This window comes from Orycteropus afer, unplaced genomic scaffold (genome assembly GCF_000298275.1).
Source record: "Orycteropus afer afer isolate SDZICR_OR568_19922 unplaced genomic scaffold, OryAfe1.0 scaffold00155, whole genome shotgun sequence".
Classification (NCBI taxonomy): Eukaryota; Metazoa; Chordata; class Mammalia; order Tubulidentata; family Orycteropodidae; genus Orycteropus; species Orycteropus afer.
This window is the reverse complement of record NW_006921742.1, coordinates 6570230-6593209: the sequence shown is the minus strand read 5'-3', so window position 1 is coordinate 6593209 and position 22980 is coordinate 6570230. Positions and strand designations below refer to the sequence as shown.

Here is a 22980-nt window from a genome sequence, read left to right as displayed (position 1 = left end):
CCTCTGTTACTGATTACTCAAAAGCACTGGACTCTGTAGATCACAACAAATTATGGATAACATTGTGAAGAATGGGAATTCCAGAACACTTAATTGTGCTCATGCAGAACCTGTACATACACCAGGAGGTATAATCACGCAGTATTCCCTTGTTTTGTTAGAAAGAATAAGGGGATACTGCATGGTTTAAAATCAGGAAATATGTGTGTCAGGGTTCTATCCTTTTACCATACCGACTCAATTTGTACGTTGAGCAAATAATCCAGGAAACTGGACTATATGAAGAATGTGGCACCAAGATTGGAGGGAGACTCATTAACAACCTGAGATATGCAGCTGACACAACCTTGCTGGCTGATATTGAATAGAACTTGAAGCAGTTACTGATGAAGATCAAAGACTAAAGCCTTCAGTACAGATTATACTTAAACATATAAAAAACAAAAATACACACAACTGGACCAATAGCAACATCATGATAAATGGAGAAAAGATTGAAGTTGTCAAGGATTTCAATCTACCTGGATTCACAATCAGTGCTCATAGAAATAGCAGTCAAGAAATCAACCAACATATTCCACTGGGCAAATCTGCTGCAGAAGACCTCTTTAAAGTGTTCAAGAGCAAAGATGTCACTTTGAAGACTAAGGTTTGCCTGACTCAAGTCATGCTTTTTATAATCACCTCATATGTATGTGAAAGCTAGACAATGAAAAAGAAAGACCAAAGAAGAACTGATGCCTATAACCTATGGTGTTGGTGAAGAATACCAAATATACCACAGACTGCCAGAAGAATGAACAAATACATCTTGGAAGAAGCACAGCTGAATGCTCTTTAGAAGTGAGGATGGCAAGACTTCATCTCTCATAATTTGGTCATGTTATCAGGTGGGCCCAGTCCCTGGAGAAGGATATCATGTTTGGTAAAGTGGAAAGTCAATGAAGAAGAACAAGACCCTCAATGAGATGCACTGACCCAGTGGCTGCAACAATGGACTCAAGCAGAGCAAAGATGATGAGGATAGCCCATTCAGTGTTCCTTTCTGTTGTTCACAGGATCACTGACTCAGAGCCTGTGCGACAGTAACTAACAAATCAAACACCATACACTTTCAATTTTACTAGGTACTGACAGATTACTATCTTAGCGTTCTTTTTAAAATTCAAAGATTAGAAAAGTTGATTCTGACTTATCACAAGCCTATAGGACAGGGCAGAACTTCCCCACAGGGCTTTCAAGGCTTTATGAAGGCTAACTGCCATATCTTTCTCCTGTGGAGCAGCTGGTGTGTTTGAACCTGTGACCTTGGGTTAGCAGCCATGTGTTTAACCACTGCATGACTAACTTAAGGGTGTGGGTTAATACAAGAAATTGAAGGATATAGGATAATATTAACAAGCATCTATGTGCCTACCACACACAAAGTGTTAATAAAATGTCCTATCTGCTTTGAAACATTTTTAATGAAATGTTAGAAATGAAGTTAAAATCACCTATGATCCCTGACATAAGGCTATCATGTTTTTTCCTTAGATGATTTTCTAAAACACTTTAGCAATTTCATGTCTACCAGTAATCCGTAACCAAAAAATAACCATTGCCATTCAGTCGGTTCCAAGTCATAGCAACCCTATAGGACCAAGGAGACCTGCCCCATAGGGTTTCTAAGGCTGTAAATCTCTACAGAAGCAGACCACCACATCCGTCTCCTGCAGAAACAAGACCTTTTGGTTAGCAGCTCAATGCTTTAACAACTGCGCCACCGGAGCTAATCTATAAACATGTTCATATCCCTGTATCTGGGAGTGTAGTGCCTAAGGCATTTGACTGCTAAAAGAAGGCTGACAGTTCAAACCTACCAGCCACTCCTTGGAAGGAAGATTAGGCAATCTACTTCCGTAGAAATAAGAGATACTGCCTTGGAAACCCAAGGAGGAGTAGCTATGAATCAAATCTACTCAACAGCAGTGAGTTGTTTTTTTTTTAAATCCCCATTTCTTTGCCAGCTGTTGCAAACTTCTCAATTTTTTCTAGTTCAGTGGGCAAAACAAACAAAAAAATATTGTCTCATTTTAATTTGCATTTCCTTGACTACCCAACGAACTTATCTTTTTGTATGATTTGCCCATTTACCATTTTTTGGGGTGTTATCAAATTCTATGTGTGTGGTGTTTTTAATTTTTTTTTTGCATATTAATAATTTTGGAGTGATAAATTTTCCTTGTCTAACAGTTTTCCATTTGGTTTATTTGTGGTGTTTTATCACCTGAATAAGAATTACATATTATTGGCTCAATGTTTTTATCCAGGCTGATGAACACCTTTCACCTGGTGGTCATATCTATTTTTCCTAACTTCTTTGTTAGTATTTCCTGAGTTTAATTTTTACATGTGACAAGCTAATTGATATTTAAAAAACTGGAATTAGCTCAAAAGAGCTAATCTTCTAGTTACTAAATAATCAAGTACTTCAGCCCTGTGTTCTCTTTTTGCACCCAATTTACCCCCCACTGAGAGACCCAGCTAAAGGCCAGCTGCAAGCTCACTCTAGGATAGGTACTTTCCCAAGGCTTTGCATTTTCTGGGCTAGAAAAGGAAGTAGTGTTTCAGTTGGAAAAGCTTTTCAATTAAAGATCCCGCTGAGCTTAAGGCTACATCTGGAAGCAAGAGTAAAGGAATCACATTAATGCCGGTAATGGATTTAATGGTAATGGATTTAATTAAATTGACAAGAACCAGCAAACAAGATTTTGCAGTAATAATTGAGATATGTCACCACCTCAGAGTGTGGAAGACTAAGACTAAAGTGCTCACACAGAAAGATTTATGGCATCACTTGGAGTGCAAAGAAATCTGTATGCACAGTAAGTGAGTTGCCAGTATTTCTCAAACTGGATGCCAAAGCCATACTGCTTTGGACAGTATTCTGAGAACTATCAGTATGGAGTCAGCACCAGCTGAGCAGATGGGCAATACATTAAAATGTGTACACTGCAGCATCACTCACGATAGCCACAAAGTAGAACCCAAGTGCCCATCAACAGAAGATTGGATAGATTAAATTTTATATATATATATATATACACACACACACACACACAATATATATTAAATACACATATGATACACACACACACACACACACTTCACGGGGCTGAAGTACTTAATTTATATTCATACACACACACACACACACATATACATATGTATATATGTCTGTGTGGATATATATATGTGGAGTATTATTCAACCAAAGAAAGAAATGAAGTTCTGATACATGCTAAGATATGGATGACCCTTCAAAATATCATGCCCTGAGTGAAGTAAGTCAGACACAAATGGACAAATATTGTATGATCCCACTTACATAAAATTTCTAGAATAACCAAATGCATGGAGAACAAAGTCTACTAGTGGTTACCAGGGGCAGGAAGGAAGGAGGAAATGAGGGGTACTACTTAAGGGTTGGGAGCTCTGGCAGCATAGTGGCTAAGGCACTTGACTGCTAACCAGAAGGCTGGCGGTTCAAATCCACCAGCCACTCCTCGGAAGGAAGATGGGGCAATCTACTTCCATAGTGATTCTACCTCGGAAACCCAAGGAGGGGTCGCTATGAGTCGGGTGCGACTCCACGGCATATAGCAACAACAAAGTACCTAAGGCACTTGACTGCTAATCAGAAGGTTGGCAGTTCAAACCCACCAGCCACTCCACGGAAGGCAGGTTGGGCAATCTACTTCCATAGTGATACAGCCTCAGAAACCCAAGGAGTGGTCTCTATGAGTTGGATCCAACTCCACAGCAGTGGTTGTTTTTGGTTAAAGACCAACCAAAATGAATTGCAGACCAGACATCTCTGGGTCACCATTTCTCCTAAAGGCACTGTAAATAGTGATCAAGGAACTACATGTAACTCTGGCCCACATGGCTAATGAGCAGTGGACACAGGCTACAAGCACAGCTGGGCCTGATACTTTTCACAATAATGGTGATGATACTGGTGAGATCTCATCAAAACTACAATTATTAATTAAAAACATCTACCTGTCTGGTCTGCAGGGACATCCTGACTTGCTGAGTTGACTTACATAAAGACTTGAGAAGCATTTATCATTATCATTTATCAAAAGAAACCACAAAAGTTCCACAGCAAATGAAAACTTAAAAATGTATCTCATTTCTCTGATTTTAAAAAGTTACTTAAAAAGCAAGCTAATGTGTACCAATGTGCAAAACGTAAGTACATTAACTAGATGGCTGGCATCTTCAGAAATGAAAATCAACACACTGTGACAGTCATGATGCTCTTTAAATAAAAGAAACAAAACTGGAAATTCCCTTTGAGTTAAACGAAGAGTACTCACTGGAAACCTAACTACGGTCACATCTGTCTTTGTGGCTTCAACCAGGAAATCCATCCAGAAGTCCACGAGTTCCTGCTTGGCCACAGGCTGGTCTGTAGGCAGTTTCACAAAATGCTTATATATCAAAATTGTCTCTACGATAGACTTGAGGTACCTAAGAATTGAAAAACATAAAACATATAGCACCCAAATTTAGAACCGCCTCTTTCCAAATACCCTGGTATTCTTCTCTCACTGTAATTTAAATCTGGCATTAATAATTAGGCATTCAGAGTGACCAAACATTTATTCTTTGTTGATTACAGACCATGGACTTTAACATGTCATCTCAGTTAAATCCCACAAAAATTCCACAATTTATCCGTTTCCTAGATGAGGAAACAGGCTTAGAGAGCATAACTCACTTGCTGGAGTCATAAATGTACTTAAAATAGGATTTTTAAATAATGCTTATATTTTATTGAAGGAAGTGGTGAATACATGCTTTTAAAAATATGCTTCCTTAAGGGAGCTTTCCTAAACAGACCTTTTGTAAGATATCCTTATTTTTCTCCTAAACCACTCATTTTATACATTGTACAAATATCCTTAAGCCTAACACAGCCAATGGTACCTTGAAGGAAAAAGTTGGGAGAAAGGAGGAGGAAGAAAATTATATGAATGAGATAATGGGTGGGTATGCAGGCATTTTGTACATTACAAACACAGCAGTTAAATTCCATAAACATCAAGATAATGGAAACTTAAGGCATTGCTATGTGATGATTGCTACTATTGACTTATCACTGTAGCAAAATGCAACAATAACGAATGATGTTCACAGCCATCAGAACATATATCCAACACATTTTCTTTCTTTATGAACATCTCATTTGCCTCTAGATTCTGCATTTAACTCCGTAAGTATATAAAATAACTTAATTTCCATAAGTAAATAAAATAACTTAATTTTCAGTTCAATAACTGTAACATCATATGGGAACAAGTGACAGGAGCTATTTATGAAAAGTGAATGCTGTTTAAATATGTAACGCAGTAAAATATTACCATGCTGGTGTCTTCAGTTTAAAAAGCTTTTCAGATGCTTGAATGACTCTCATGTGGTCATTGGCCAAGACACTGGCCCCCAGAAAAAATCCAACTTCCCAGTAGCTCTGGAGTTTTTCCAAGTTTCCCTTCTTACCAAGGAGGCTACTTAGCTTCACCCCTAAAAGATGAACAGGAACCACAGTGTCATAAACACATAAACACACAGAACCGACTTTTGTTAAAAAGCAAAATTAAGCTTTTATTTCTACTTTCAAATTAAAACAATTTTGTAGCCTAAGCTTTATATATATATGAGACATATATAGACAGATAGATAGATTCATAATATAATCAGAAAGATACATAAAAGAGAGTGAGAATTACCCAATAATTTGAAAAGCCAGTGATACTGCCACTGTCATTTTGATATACATCATTCCAGAAATTTTTTTCTCTGTGTGTATATATATACAGAACTCTGGTGCAGCAGTGGGTAAGGACTTTGGCTGCTAACCAGAGGGTCAGTAGTTCAAACCCACCAGCTGCTCTGCAGGAAGAAGATGGGGCAATCTACTTCCACAAAGATTTACAGCCTTGGAAATCCTATGGGGGTTGCTATGAGTCGGAATTGACTGGGTGGCGGTGGGTTTGGTTTGGTTCGAGATATTTAATTAAAGCAGGTGCCATCCAGTCAATTCTGGCTCATAGCAACCCATTGTGCGTCAGAGTAGAACCTCCCCAATGAGTTTTCAATGGCTGATTTTTTTCAAAGTAGATCACCAGGCCTTTCTCCCAAGGTACCGCTGGGTAGAAATGCACTACCAACCTTTTAGTTAGAAGCAGAGCACGTCAGCTGTTTACACCACCCAGGGAATCCAGTTAGAGGCACCAAGAAGACCCAGACTTGCTTGGGACAAAATATGTGCCCATTTTATGTATTGATACACTTTTCTATATTGCCCTTGTGGTGGTTATGTTTGTGTGTCAACTTGGCTGGGCCTGGTTAAGTGGCTGAGCAGCTGGCAGTAGTTATTCCCATTGATGAGACTGGAAATCAACTCCATGGTGGGATCTACCACAAGCAGCTGAGTGGCTGCTTTGGGTACATGGTCTGCTTCCCATATATACAAAGCAGCTTTGGGAATGGTCTCTAGCCTATGACACACTTGGACCCTGCATGTAGCCGTGTCACTGCAAAGCAGCCGGCTATGCTCTGATGACCTTGGGACTTATGATAGACTTAAGTTAATGGCCTGCAGTGTGGTTTGGTAACATCGGGACTGTGCTTTTTGACTAATGAACCTAGGGGCTTCTCAGCCTCAGCAGCCAGCAGCTATCTGCGTGAAGAAACACCTCTAGCTCCAGTGGGCCAGGAGCAGGAGGCAGAGCTAGACCCCAAGGTTGAGGGGCTTTCACCCAACCCCTAGAGCTGGGCACTTTGAACTTGGACTTAAAGCCTCCAAATTGTAAGAATAAACTCCTGGTTGTTAAGGCCATCCATTTGTGGTATATATTCTTGTCAGAGCGGCACTAGGTAACCAGAACAGCTCTCAAGAAATGTACCAATTCACACTCTCTCTAGTAGTGTCTATCAATAACTTCTTGGTCACAGCAGTCTCAATCTGGGTATGATCATGTCCATTATCAATCTGATGAAGGAAAAAATAACTTACTGCTCTTTTTACCACTGACACTATCGTTTCATGTTTGTATTTCTTTTGTGAATTAGATTTGATTGTCTTTGGATATGATGTATAAAAGTTGTTTCTACATGAAGCTCTTTTTAAATATGGAGTTAACATCCTCTAATTTTTAATATTTTAGAGTTCTCTCTCTTTGTCTTCTTTTCAAAGAAAAACAGGAATGAACATTTCAGTACATAACATTTGTTCTCAATTTAGGATTGTTTCCATAGGATACTCTTAGAGGTAGTTTTCACTTGTTGCAAGGCTATGAACATTTTTAAGCCTCCTGATCCAAAGGGCCAAACTATCAAAGCACTACCTCTGACAGGCAAGTATACTTTTCTACCAACACCTTCAAATCCCTGGGGATGGGAATAGTTAACTTGGCTGCTAACCAAAAGACTGGCGGTCTGAGCCCACCTTGGAAGCAAGGCATGAAGATCTACTCTGGAAAAAACAGCGGCCACAGAAAACCCTACGGGGCAGTTTTGCTCTAACAGATATGGGGCAGCTGTGAGCTAGAGCTGGCTCGATCGCAACTGGTTGCTTTACCAAGTCCTTAACAGCTCAACATTTTTCTGTCTTTAAAAATTTGGGGGCTAAATTTATAAGCAATAAGTAATGTGTCATCGCTAGTTTAACTACTTTGTTTCTTTGATTCAACTGTCTGTTGACTCACTGTTGAACCCACCTAAATTTTGGTAATAGTCTAATTAGAATTAGTTGTTCTAAGTATTGAATATTTTAAAGTTTAGCTTCCAACTTAGCTTTATCTCCCTGCAGCAGTTACTAGATTCAAGGCTGTTTTAACAGAGAAAGTCAGGAAACAAAACCTTAACTGGACATATGTGTGCCTCCCACTGTGCATGACATACTGGAAATGTTAACTTTTCAAGCAATCCATACAACAACACAATGAGGGAGAGATTACCTCCCCTTGCCGTGAGGAAAACAAAATACAGAGAGGTTTAATAGTGTCTAATACCTCAAGCTTGTAAGTGATCGAGGTTAGAGTCTTTCTTTTTAACTTTTCACTATGAAGAATTTCAAACACACATAAAACAAGACAGAATACTACAATGAATGACTGTATGTTTAACAATTGTTACCATTTTACTATTGCTTCATCTTCCTGGGGAGCTCTGGTGGCTTAGTGCCTAAGGCACTTGACTGCTAACCAGAAGGCTGGAGGTTCAAATCCACCAGCCACTCCTTGGAAGGCAGGTTGGGTAATCTACTTCTGTAGAGATACCACCTCAGAAACCCAAGGAGGTATTGCTACAAGTCGGATCTGACTCGACGGCAGTGAGTTTTTCTGTTTTTTGTGAATCATCTTCCTGAACCATTTTAATTTTAAATAAACTAAGACATCATGACACTTCACCTGGATGCATGGTGGCATATAAGGATATTCTCTATATATCCTATTCCTTTATTGTTTTACTATCCTATCCCCACTGTTATGAGCTGCTGCCAAGTCAGTCCCCAGATCACAGTGACCTCATGCACAGTCCTGCGTCATCCCCTTGATTAACTGTCGATCAGACTGTGATCATCTATAGAGTTTTCACAGCTGATTCAGGTGGCCAATCACCTGGCCTTTTCTTACTAGTCCATCTCAGTCTGGAAGATCTGCTGAAACTTGTCAGCATCAGAGCAACATGCAAGCCTCTAGCTACAGACAGGTGAGGGCTGCATGTGATGTACATGGGCCAGGCACAGAACCCAGGCTCCCACACAGAAGGCAACAATTTACCCCTGAACCATCAATACCTCACATTCCATTAGTGCATCTATAAAAATAATAATTTACCAGTATCCAGTCCTGATTCAAATTTCCTAATTGTTAACACATCTCCTAGAGATTTTTTCCAAACCAGAATGGAATCAAGAATCACTCACTGCATTTGGTTTGTACATCTTTAAATCTCTTTGAATCTAACCAATCCATCCACACTTTTCTTTGTGACATTTACTTTCTGAAAAGATCAGAAGAGCTGCCTTGTAGAATGCCCTCACTTTCTGGATTTCTCAGATGGCTGCCTTCTAGTGTTTTTTTAATTTATTTCTCTCTACCCTGTGATTTCTCCTATTGGACATTAGATCAAAATAGTAAATAAGACTCAGGTTAAACCTTTTTTGGTGAGAATATTTTCTAGGAGATGCTGTGTATTTCATACTCATTATGCCAGGAGGCAATGTCTATCCCCTCCCAATTATCAGTGATGCTAAGTTGATCAGTGAGAGATCCCTCCATTGTAAAGGTTCATTTGTCCATTTGTAAACAATAGGCAATTAGTGGGGTGACACTTTTGGTATTGTGTAAATATGCAGTTATTATTTTTTTAAATAAACATTTTAACTTGACTATTTTAGTTTAATTGATGATGATCTCCAGTATTATTTCAGTATTATCATTATCAGCTTTATCATTCCTTCTCCATTATTAACTAGCATTCTTTTGAAGAATGCATTCTCCTGAAAAATACACATGGTAGGTAGCATACTCCTAAGAAGATCACACTGGGTGTTGCAAACCATTAAGCTCTCTACTACTAGCCAAAAGGTTGGCAGTTCAAAGCCACCCAGATTCACCTTGAAAGCTAGGCCTGGTGACCATCTGTTGAAAGTTCACAGCCTTGAAATCCCTGTGGAGCAATTTAACTCTGTATACATGGGATTGCCAATAAGTCAAAATCAACTCAACAAAAGCTAACAATTACAACATGATCTAAGAAGAGCTTTACATTATCAACTGGGAAGAACAAACATTCCTCTTAAATGGGAAGGAATTTTGTTCTTTTCCTAAAATTTCCAGTATTCTAAGAAGTCTGTCACCTCTCTAGGTGACAAATGAGTTTTTCCATGATTGGTGATTGAGTTTTTTTCAACTGTTTTTTACATATACAATTCAGTGACATCAATCAACTTGTGCAACCATCATCAATTTGGCAATGTTTTTTGCCAAATTTTCCATCTCCATAAACAAAAACCCAATGCTTTCTAAACAATAATTTCCTCCACTTCCCTTCCTGTTTACCCCTGGTTTGAAAAAAAAAAAAAGGCACTGCCATACAGTCAATTCAGACTCATCAAGACCTCTACTGGGTTTCCAAAGCTGTAAATCTTTACAGAAGTAGATTGCCTCATCTTCCTTACCACAGAGCAGCTGGGGGGTTTGAACCACTGACCTTCTGGTTAGCAGCCAAATGCCTTACTCACTATGCCACCTGAGCATTATTAAACTCTGCTTTCGACATATTTTTGTTTCAGTTCTTTCTTTTACAGTTATTATTATCTTTATAGACTGATGGATTTTTATATGTAGAAATGTACACGTCATATTCAGTAACCCCTTGATGTTGCCTTAGGATGAGATTCCAACGGTCGTTTTCCTCACTGTTCTATCACAACTATCATCATTATTGGGGACCCAAACCTATACTTCTGACTCTCTCCCATAAAATGTCTCATAGTCAAAAAACTCTACAGACAATGTGAAAATCATCTTTTATTTAAGTTAGGTTTGAATATAAAATTTAAGGTTTGTGAACATGAAAATAGGAAGATGCAAGATTTAAGATTCTAGTGTAAACATTTAGTAACTATTCAAAAGACTGGGAAAGGAAAGACAGATCCACAAAGCAATCAGTCACACCCTCAAACAGACACAGAGCTAGAATTCAGAGTCTTTGAGCAACAAATCCTAACAGTCAAGAGAAGAGTCATTTCTTACATTAGAAATTTAAACTTAATATGTTTAAAATAGGGAGCTATGGTAGCATAGTGCCTAAGGCACTTGACTGCTAACCAAAAGGCTAACAGTTCAAACCTACCAGCCACTCCTTGGAAGGAAGGTTGGGCAATCTACTTCCATAGAGATACCACCTCGGAAACCCAAGAAGGGGTCACTATGAGTTAGGGCTCAACTCGACAGTACATAACAACAACAACAACAACATGTTTAAAATGTGCATGAAATGTTGAATGGAAAACCAATTTGCTCTGTAAACTTTCACCCAAATAACAAAAAAAAAAAAAAAAAAAAAAATCACAAAGCAAAGGGTATATGGTAGAACAGAAGTGAAGAACTGAGGCCATCAATGCAACTAAAACCAGAAAAACATAATATGTTTAAAGGGCTTCAGATTTAGTACTCTTCTAATGCCATCTTAATTTTTAAATGTTTACTCTTTATAAATAAATCAAAATGTATTTATGAAGGGATTTCATAAAGAAAAGTCTGATTATAAGAAGAACTCAGTAATTCAGACTAATATAAGTTTGCAGAGGGCCAACAGGAGAAATGGGAGAAGATATAAACAAATGAAAAATATAATTACAGCATTTAAAGAACAATGCAACTGTGTACCTTGAAAATATGCCAACTATATTCTTTATTAGTTTATTTATTCTATACTATTATTATCTAATTATTAATTTAATTTAGCTAATTTGTTTTTCCTTGAAAACCCATTTACATCCATCTTATCACATAAAAGTTAACTTTAGGACAATCTATGTGTATTAGCACAATGTACGATTTAAAAAAACCACCAAACTCACTGCTGTTGAGTCAATTCATCTCATCCCTTCTCTTTGGGTTTCCAAGGTGATATCTCTACGAAATTATATTGCCCAACCTTCCTTCCGAGAAGTGGCTGATAGGTTTGAACCACCAGACCTCTGGTTAGCAGTCAAATGCCTTAGGCACTATGCCACCAGAGCTCCCATGATGATTAAGTAGGGTCTAAATCAGTCAGTTTTAAGTATCTTTTCAGTAAAATTTAGAGTATGTGTGAGTATTTTCGATGCTTAAAACTTAGCTCCTACGTTAGCTAAAAATTAACTGTCCAGTCATATTTTAGGTCTGTATATACTCTGCAATTTCCTGATTTTAAACTCAAACTTCTATTTTCAAATGTTAGTTCAACATGTATTATGAATGAGTTCTTCTTGGAAAAAAATTTAAATATATTTCCTTTACAAAGTTATACTAATCATATTTCCTGAAATCTCTGAGAGCTGACCCTCAAAATTCACATCTGGCTTAGAAATGAGAATGCAGAATAAGTATATTTTCAAACGAACTCTGGTAGCATAGTGGCTAAGGCACTTGACTGCTAACCAGAAGGCTGGTGGTTCAAACCCACCAGTCACTCCTCGGAAGGAAGGTTGGGCAATCCTACTTCCGTAGTGATACTGCCTCAGAAACCCAAGGAGGGGTCGCTATGAGTCGGGGCTGACTCGACGGCACATAACAACAACAACAACATGTTATTGCTGTACTTACATATACAAATCACCATCAATTCCAGTGATGACTTAGTAGCATCAACAAAACTTAACTTCATGTTCCAGAATGGAGCAATAAAAATTATTTTTAGACCACTGGTATGTCAAAAAAAAAAAAAAAAAAGAGTTTGGATAGCATAGTGGATAAGGCATTTGGTTGCTAAGCAGAAGGTCTGTGGTTCAAACCCACCAGCACCTCTGTGGGAGGAAGACGAGACAAGCTACTTCCATAAAGATTTACAGCCTTGGAAACCCAATGGTGGTCGCTGTAAGTCGAAAGTGACTTGATGGCAGTAGGTTTAGATATAGTAAAAGTTGTGGCTACTATAGATTTTTTTCAATTAACCTTAGATGCAAAATTTTTATTACAATCACAAGTTCTAAAAAGCACAAATTGTAATGTATTTCCTCTGATTTCACTTAACGGAAAAAAATAGTTTCAAACAGAATTTTGTACCTTGCATGCCACAGCAATCCAGCAGCAGCAGTTATTTTATGTTTCTTTTACTCTGGGCCTTAAAAAAGGACTTAATACTGTATTAAGGAACACTATGGCACAACTGTTAAGTGCTTGGCTGCTAACGGAAAGGTTGGCAGTTCGAACCCACCCAGGGACTCTACAGGAGAAACAACTTGGTGATTTGCTTCCCTAAAGTGTTCAGCTGCAAAACCCTATGGGTCAGTTCTACTCCGTCAGTGAGGGTTGCTGTGATCTAAAATCAACTTGAGGGCACCTGATGACAATACTCAAACTTATTTACCTTCAAAGACTTCCCATAGTATTACATATAAATATTTTATAAACCCTTCCCAAATAATGTAAAATAGCCTAGGATTAATTTTTCTTTAAGAAAAACTACACAAAGCATTCTCCAGTTAAAAAATCATAAAGGAAAAAAAAAATCCTTCTACAATTCATAGCTTCAGTAAGACTAATGTTTATTTTCCCCTATGAAAAATAAGGCTAAATACTTCTCTGTCTGTAGTAATAACCACTACAACAGTTGGAAAGTGTCTCTGAAAGGGGGTGGGTGGTTAAAGGCTCAAGAGAATAAACTCCAATTTACCACAGTTTTTAAAATCTTTTTAAAATCTTTTTTAAAAATGTTATCAAAGTCAAAATCAAGAAGACCACACAAAATGTCTTTACTAAGATGCCTAATTTCTTAAATTCCAAAGAAAGGTCAGCAGATAAGACAATGTCTATACATAAAAAAGACAAAAGAACAGTCAAACAATGGCTCCAACTTAAAGACAGTCTTCTCAGAGATTAGTCACTACTAAGATGATCATCTGCTGGGACTTTGAAGGACACCACCTCCGTCATGGATAGAATTGTGTGTCTCCCCTCCAGAATTTATCTCAAGTTGTCTGGGCCATGATTCTATGTGGTTCAGAAGGATATAATATGGGAGATATGTGATGATGTCCCATAATATGATGTGATATGATAAGCCAATCAGGTGTAAAAGCATTAAGATTAACAGTGGGCTACCACACCCTTAGTCCCATCACAGCCCTGATCAAATGTAAGGAGAGTTTCCCTGGGTGTAATCTGTAAAACCTTTCATCTTACAAGAGATAACAGGAGACAGAAGGAACAAAGACTAGGGACCTACTACTACCAAGAAAGGGGACCCAGGAGTGGAGGGTGTCCTTTGAACCCAGCATCCCTGCACCAGAATCCTCCTAGGAAGAAGAGACACAGAGCAAGAAGGTCTTGCCCTAGAGCCAGCCTTTTAAACTCAGATTCCAGCCTCCTAAACTGTAAGAGGATACATTTCTGTTTGTTTAAAGTCATCCAGTTGTGGTATTTCTGTTATAGCAGCACTAAGGCAACCCCCACCAATGAGGATGTAGGGCAGAGGGGCATGAGAAATACAAGAGGAAACAGAAGAAGACATTTTGTTTTAAACCATCAGGAAAATATAATCAATTTACAATAGGAAATGGTCCTGATCTTTCATAAAACACAAATCTTATTTGGGCATTGGAGGCTGAATGCAGAGCCCATGCCATTAATATTGGTTACTTTAAGCTGGAACAGTAAATATTAACCAGGGGACTTTTAGAAACTGATAAAATACATTAAAAACTGAATTATATCATATTATCAGGCTTCGGTACCAAGTGTGAAATTAAACAAGGAGATATAGTAAACTTCTGTTTTTTTTTCCAGGAACTCAGATCTTTGATTTTTATTTTGCCCCACATTGGGTTCCATGTCTGGATTTCCATGTAAAATAACAAGCTATAATTACCAACTTTCCGGAGCTCAAAGGAAGATTCAAACTGGTGCCCAGCTGCCAGGAGGAGGACCGCATAATTAATTCCTGACTGTAGTGTTGGCTCAGATTCAAATGCCTTTTTGAACCTATAAAAAACAAATGTACAATTTACTTTCTCAATCATGAAATCCTGGGTGTGCAATAGCTTCTGTTTACATAACTCCAATGCCTAAGCAAGTAAAAATATTCCACTGGCCTTCACCCCAGAAGCTAGTGTGCTATTTAATTTAGGATTTAATGCTTAAGTAACTGCATATCCTCACCCGAGCTCCACTGCATTCCCCCACTGAATTCTCTCTTGCCCAACTAGTTCCAGCCTTTTTCAAATCCTCTCCTTGATAATCTACCAGAAATATGTGAGGAAAAAGTAAGTGTATGTGTGTGTAAGAACTGGAAATTTAAAAATGACAGCCCTGCACATACTAAAATAAGTTTTTTAAAAAGCCTTAAAATATACAAAACATGAAGGAGGATCATCAAGGTTACATACTGAAAGGATAAGTTCCGTAACAGTGGTATAGAAACAAAATCAATAAGGTCACTTACAGTAAGAAAATAAGAAAAACAGCAATTGTGCCTGTGCATACTAATTCTGGCTAGAAGATAATAAGAACCGTATTCTGAATATGCATGAAACTGAGTATCAACCTTTGAAAACATTTCAACATTTGGAAAGCGTTCAGTGTGTGTTCACGCACTGTATTTTCAAGGTAACATTTCCTAGTATCTGTGTTAAGGATTTGTTCACATACATCATTATATAAGTACAAAGCCCTTCGATTGTATTTCATTTGGGAGTGTGGAGAAAAAGAAAATTAAAATAAATTCTCCAGTGATTAATATAAATGTCTGAGATAAAATTTGTATACTTATTTAAAAAAAAATACTGAAGTAAGGACTACATACCTGATGAATGTCTATGTAATTACCCCCCAAAATTGGTTATACAGGGAAAAATATATTTAAATTCCAAGATAAGGCATTCCTACTTAAATCTTAATTGTGAAAACAGATAGAAAGAGTAAAGGTAGTGCTATGCACACCAGCGTATTACTACATTAACTTCAAAAGAGAAGTGCATTTTTCAGAATGTTGAGGATCATGTTCCCTTTTAAGGGTCTAAATTTTAAGTTGAATAATATCTCTGAATGGAAAAACAAGAGTGAAAAGTAAAATTATTCATCTTAACTAGCTAGCTCTTATATGTATCTGTCTGTGAATTATGGGGAAAAAATCCTTCCAACTACATCACTGCAGGTAATCAAAAAGCATTATTATATCTCCAGATGTTCAGGTGTTTTTCCTAACTCTAAAATGGAAAAAGTTGGTACCTAAATGCAAATACTCAAGGCCAGTCATATCAAAGACAGATACGACTAACAATTCTTCAATAAGCTTATATAAGCCTCAAAGTCTCTGTTCAGAGGCAAGGAGAAGGTTGCAATAAAAATGAGCTTAAGGGGGAAACAAAAAAAGAGAAGAATTTGTACACCTTCCTTTCTATCACAAAGGATCATTCATATAAAGATGTACAAAATTTTTCTACAAGTAAATTCCTTCATTTTCCCTGAAACTAAAGAACATGAAGCTTCTCTCTTAAAGATATAGAAAGAAAGATGCAAGTAACCAAGATATGCCCCAATCAATCAATATTGACTAAGTACCTCCTATGTGCCAAAACCAACCGAAATGAAAAGCTGGGCTTGACAATCAAGCACACAAAATCAAAAGGGCAGCTTTTGTCCATGGATAAAGCGAAGAAGGCAGGAAGGGATAGGAAAGATGGATGAATGAGATGGTAAATGCAGGGAGGCAGTGGGAAAAGTGCTTAGGGATTGTAATCCATCTTGCACAACAAAAGGTATATGAATTCTTAAATGGAAAATCAATTTGCTCTATAAACTTTTACCCAAATCACAATAAAAAGTTTAAATTAAAAAAAGTTGGGCTTGTTTATTACTCTTAATGTATTTTTCTGTTGCCATGTTGTTGTTGTTGTTATGTGCCATCCAGTTGGATCTAACTCATAGCAACTCCTCCTTGGGTTTCTGAAGTGGTATCACTATGGAAGTAGATTGCTCAACCTTCCTTCCGAGGAGTGGCTAGTGGGTTTGAACTGTCAGCCTTTTGGTTAGCAGTCAAATGCCTTAGGTGCTGCGCTACCAGAGCTCCTTTCTGTTACCATAGCAACATATATTTCTGTAAATTTAACCAACATATAAATAGCAATAAAAATAATAATTCCTATTTTTCTAGAGTGTATATCACTCCATAAAAGTAAGTTGAGTATTGAGGAAAAAGTCTTATTAACATCTCCTGGAGATTAAAATACCATGTAGGTGTATTACAAAATAAAGAAAAGCCTGTCATATATGATTAATATTCCTCCCACAGAAAGTGGGATTTCTCAGACATTGTAAAAGGAAATTAGTACAGTCTTTCTTGCGAGAAATTTGCCAATATCCATCAAAATTGTCAAATTAAAAAAAAAACAAAAAACTGTGTACTCTTTGACACTTTGAATTCTATGAATTTTACTAAGGAAAAGCATTTAAATATGCAATCAGAAATTTAGCTACAAGATTTGTTATAAGATAAAAAATTACTCTAAATTTCCAACAATATTATAAAGTATAATATAGAATAAAATATATTCCAGATGTTGGGAAGTTATGTAGTCAGTTATATTATAGAAGAAAGTTCAGTATCAGAGAAACAACTTCTGTTTCCAAGTAGGACACAGTAGTCTACTTGGAAGCCTTCACTCCTTCTATAACAACTAGGGAAAAAACATATTTTTACAGATATTGGATATCTATGGAAGCACACAAAAAAAATCCTTGAAACAGAATTCCAGACAGGTAAGAGCCCTTCTAAATTATTGTTGGCTTCCATAGTGATATTTGCTGATTCTGGGTCTAAGATTAGACTTGGGGTTAGTATACACAGAGAGACTATGCCTTATTTGAAACTCTACCAAAAAAAAAAGAAAAGAAGAGAGAAACTAGTGGATTTCTTGATAGTTGCATGAGTTAGCATGACAGGGTGAAAATGTAGAAGCCCCAAACCTGTAGCTAGCTTTCTCAATAAGACATTTGTTCAATGCTTTATAGTAAAGGTTGGAGGAGCTGGACTTGGGTAGCAGAATGACATCTCCTGAAGACTATCAGTGTGCGGGCTGAAGTCTCACTAGAGGAAGAACAGACCACAGACATACAACAGGCCTTTCCGTTAAGAAATTTACCAAAATTTGGATCGGTATAATGTGGGAGACTAAAAAGCTGAACTCATATTGCAAAGAATAGGTAATATCAATCTCCCACAGTACTTACGAGGTAAGGGTACAAAGAACTGTAAGATTCTCAATCAAAATCCCAGAAGTCCACAGCCAAAAAGGAAAGACAAAACACAGACTGAGTCAACTAAAACTAAAACTGAGAAGCAACCTAACTCAATTCCATTTGTTGAGGTAATGAGCTCCTTACTCTATCTGACTAAGAGAGGAAAGAGAGAGCCGTCTGTGAGAGAAAATACAATCATCTTCAGTGTCAAAGATTCTTGAATACAAAATACACAACATATAATCTGGCAAAGAATAAACAATTATGAAACACGCAGATAACCAGGAAAAGGTGACTGAGAAGCAAAAGCAAAAACCGACAATAGGAGCTGTCACACAGACAAGCCAGATGTTGGAGTTTGCAAACAAAGAATTAAAAAAAATATTATTAAAAATATAGTTAAAAACTAAAAAGATAAAATTGATGAAAAGATAAACAATTTCAACAGGGACTTGGAATCTAAGAAAATGATAATCAAATAACCCAGACCTAAAATAATCCATATCTGAAAATAAAAACTCATTATATAGGTTTAACAGCATACTAGGCACAGCAGAAGACAGGTTTAGTTAACTCAAAAACAGATGTAAAGAAAGTATCCAAACTGAAGCAGAGAAAGAGAAAAAGGACAAAACAATTCACACACAACAGAGCATGTGACATGTAGGACAAAGTTCAATGATCTAATACTTTTATGATTGTAGTTTCAAGAAAAAAAAATAGAACACAAGACTTATGTGAAGACATAATGACCAAAAATGTTCTAAAACTGATAAAGATTCAAGGAGCTCAGCAAACCCTCAAGCAGGATAAAATAAAATAATCACAGTCTAAATGCAAACACCAAAGAGAAAGAGAAACTTTGAAATGGCTGAAGAAAAAAAAGACAGGTTAGCGCCAAAGGAGCAATGAAACTTGCTTTGCAATACAAATACGAAAGCCAAAAGAGGACAGAATGACATCTTTCGAGTGATAAAAGGAGGAGAAAAAAAAGAACAAGGTAAAGAGCGATGTTTTCGGAAAGCAAACTGGGATAGTTCGCTGCCAGATCACACTACAAAGAAAATACTAAAAGTACTTCCTCAGGCTAAAAAAAAAAAAAATGATCCAGTTGGAAGCAATGAACAACAGAAATAAAAAGCATCAGAAGGTGGATATGTGACAAATCCACTTCAAAGTTACTGAATATTTAAACTCTTGAAGTTTCTTTGTTCAGGAAGGAGTAAAGTGAAAACTTAGTGAAGCTAATTTAATAACTTTTCATTTAAATATTAAACATGCAGATTGTAATTTCTAGGATCCTTCTAAAAGAACAATATAAAAATACATTACTAAAGAGCTGACAGAAGAGATAACAGACTAACAAAAAATACTTCACTAATAAAATAAGCCATGATGGAGAAGAAACAAACAGCATATGAGAGAAACAGAAAATAAATAGCAAGATAGTAGACATAAGCCATTTGACTACTAAGCAGAAGGCTAGCGGTTCAAACCCACCAGCCACTCCACAGAAAGAAGACTGGGCAACCTACTTCCATAGAGATACCACCTTGGAAACCCAAGGAATGGTTGCTATGAGTCAGGATCAACAACAGCATTGAAGTTTGGTTTTTGGTATCCATTCCCACATTAAATGTAAATGACCTACTGAACAATAACAACAAAAAAAAAAAACCTAAACTATATGTGTTTACAAGTGACATATCTTAAATATAACGACACAGGATGAAAGTAAAATAATGCATGAATCCATATCACACAAAGGAGTTCTGGTGGTGTAGTGCCTAAGGCATTTGACTGCTAACCAGAAGGCTGGTAGTTCAAACTGACCAGCCACTCTTTTGGAAGGAAGACTGGGCAATTTACTTCTGTAGAGAAACCTCCTCAGAAACCCAAGGAGGGATCACTGTGAGTCAGATTTGACTCGATGTCAGTGAGTTGTTTTTTTTTTTAATATCACACAACAAAATGAAATCTGTTGTGATTATATATTAATATTAGACATAACTGACTTTAAGACAAAGTGTATTACAAAAGAGAATGATGGCCATTTCATAATGATAAAAGGGTAAATTCAACATGAGAACTTAATAATTGTAAATGTACTTATAACTTGGCCTCAAAATATGTAAAATAAAAATGATAGAACTAAGAGCCAAACAGATAAATCTACAATCATAGCTGGAGATTCTGAAATACCTCTTTCAGTAATGATAGAAAAGACAGACAAAAATATAAGTGAGGATATTTAAATAAACACGATTAACCAAGCTGATCTAACTGACTTATCTGGAATATAACACCCAATAATTATGGACCATAAAGCATTTCTCAACAAATTTCAAAAGACTGAAATAATGAAGTGTAATCTCTCACCACAACAGAATTAAACAAGAGAACAATACAGAAAGGTAACTAGGAAGATCCCAAATGTCTGAATACAGGGCTACCCACGTCTGAATAACCCATGGGTCAAAAAAAAAAAATCACACTGAAAATTAGAAAGCATTTAAACTGAACAATACTGCAAGTTTAATGTATCAAAATTTGTGGGACACAAAATAATTATATCTTTAAATGAATATTTTGGAAAAGAAGCAAGGTTGAGAAACCAATGTTCCAACCTTCCACCTAGGAAACAATACCATATTAACCCCTAACAAAACAGGAGGAAGGAGATAATAAAGAAAATAATAGAAATCAATGAAATGGAAAGCAGGTGTGAAAAGAGAAAATCAACAGCATGAAAAGTTTGGGCTTTGAAAAGATTAATACAACTGATAAACCCCTAGGAAGACTGCTCACCTAAAAAAGAAAGAGAGGGAGAGGGAAAATAAGGGAGAGAGGAGACTGTCTGACATAGTGTTTTGCAGGTGATCATGAAATACTTGCTGAATGAAGAAAGAATACATTAATTTCTTACCAAGAACCAGGCTAAGAGAAGGGATAAGTATAGTAGCTCATATCCCACTGCCATCGATCCGACTCATAGCAACCCCCATTGGGTTTCCAAGGTGGTAAATCTTTATGGAAGTAGATTGGCCAGCCTTGCTTTGGCGGACTGGCTGGTGGGTTTGAACAGTCAGATGCCTTAGGTATTGTGATACCAGAGCTCCTTTAGTAGCTCATGTAAGATACAAATAATGCATTCACTTTCTTTGGTGTTCTAATCTTAACCTTGATAAAATGATATGGTCAGAAAGCTATATCCTTGAAGCACATTAAATTAATGAATTGCCTATCACCTTCACTGTGTCATAAGGAGTTCTGGTAGTGCAGTGCCTAAGGCATTTGACTACTAACCAGAAGGTTGTTGGTTCAAACCCACCAACCGCTCCACAGAAGGAAGATGAGACAATCTACTTCTATAAAGATTTAGTAACCTCTGGGTTTCCAAGGAGGTATCTCTACGGAAGTAGATTGACCAATCTTCCTTCTGAGGAGTGGTTACTGGCTTTGAACTGCCAGCCTTCTGGTTAGCAGTCAAATCCTTAGGCGCTATACCACCAATTAAATTCAGGGCACAATCGCTAGGGGAAGGATCTCTCTCTCTCTCTCTCTCTGTTCACTCTGGGGAATGGTTCTTATCTCTTTTCAGCTTCTATTTCTAGACTCCTAGGATCATGTGGCCTGTAACTTCCTCTCCATTTGTGCTTGTATATGGTTAATCTGCTCTTTTATGTCTAAAGTAATTGATTTAAGACACATCCTACACAAATACTGCCTCAATAACATAACAAAGAAAAGTCATTTCCAAATGAGATTATGACCACAGATATACCCCAAACAAAACTCACTACCATTGAGTCAATTCCAACTCATAGAGACCCTATAGGACATAGAAGAACTGCCCCATGGGGTTTTCAAGACTATAATCTTTACAGAAGCAGACACCACATCTTTCTTCTGCAGATTAACTGGTAGATTCAAACCACAGACCTTTTGGTTAGCAGCCAAGCTCTTAACCACTATGCCAAAGCTCCTACCATGGGTATAGGGGTTAGGATTTACAATATATATTTTTTAAGGAACAACTCCATCCATAACAGGTTTTGAATATTTTTAGCAATAACGCAATATACAACAGATGATATTCCCTACTGAAGAAGTTATGATTCACACTAAATAGTAAAACCAATAATCAAAAAAAAAAAAAAAAAAACCTCACTGCCGTGGAGTTGATTTGACTCACAGCAACCCCTCCTTCGGTTTGAGTCAGTATCACTATGGAAGTAGATTGCCCAACCTTCCTTCCGAGGAGTAGCTGGTGGGTTTAAACTGCCAGCCTTCAGGTAAGCAATCTAATGCCTTAATAGTAAAGGAAACAATAATAGTAGGCGTATAAGTTGTCAAGGATTTCATTTTCCTTGGATCCATAAGCCATGCCTATGGAATGGAAGTAGCAGTCAAGAAACCAAACAACATATTGCATTAGGTAAATCTCCTGCAAAAGACCTCTTTAAAGTATTCAAAAGCAAAGATGTCACATTGAGGACTAACATGGTATTTTCAGTTGTCTCACATGCATGCAAAAGCTGAACAATAAAGAAGGGCAAAGAAGAACTGATGCCTGGAATTATAGTACTGGCAAAGAATCCTGAAATTATCATGGACTGTTAGAAGAATGAACAAGTCTGTCTTGAAGAAGTATAGCTAGAATGCTCCTTAAAGTAAAGATGTATTTTAGACATGTTATTAGCAGGGATCAGTCCCTGGGGAAAGATGTGATGTTTGGTAACATAGAGGGTCAGAGAAAGGGGAAGATCCTCAATGAGATAGACTGACACAGTGACTACAACTATCAACTCAAACATAGCGTGAAATTCTCTCAAGTTTACCAATAAAGAAACTGAAGCACAGAAGTACTTAAGTCGCATAGCTTAAAAGTGGCCAAGTTAGAACATGATCCAGTTCTGCTGGATTCCAAAGCCTGTTCTCTTTATCACACTATCTACCCTGTGGAGGAGCTCTG

The 22980-nt window shown here is 37.2% G+C and overlaps 1 protein-coding gene across 1 annotated transcript in view; it reads right to left on the bottom strand.

Moving 5' to 3' along the window:
- The window catches only part of MAP3K5 (mitogen-activated protein kinase kinase kinase 5), a 275001-nt gene that overhangs the window by 107128 nt on the left and 144893 nt on the right, over positions 1 to 22980 (bottom strand). Inside the window, exons 8-10 of the mRNA XM_007946314.2 lie at positions 14638 to 14750; positions 5415 to 5574; positions 4368 to 4521 (exon numbers count right to left, since the gene is read on the bottom strand). Coding sequence (XP_007944505.1) covers positions 4368 to 4521; positions 5415 to 5574; positions 14638 to 14750 — 427 coding nt within the window. The remainder of the gene's footprint in view (positions 1 to 4367; positions 4522 to 5414; positions 5575 to 14637; positions 14751 to 22980) is intronic.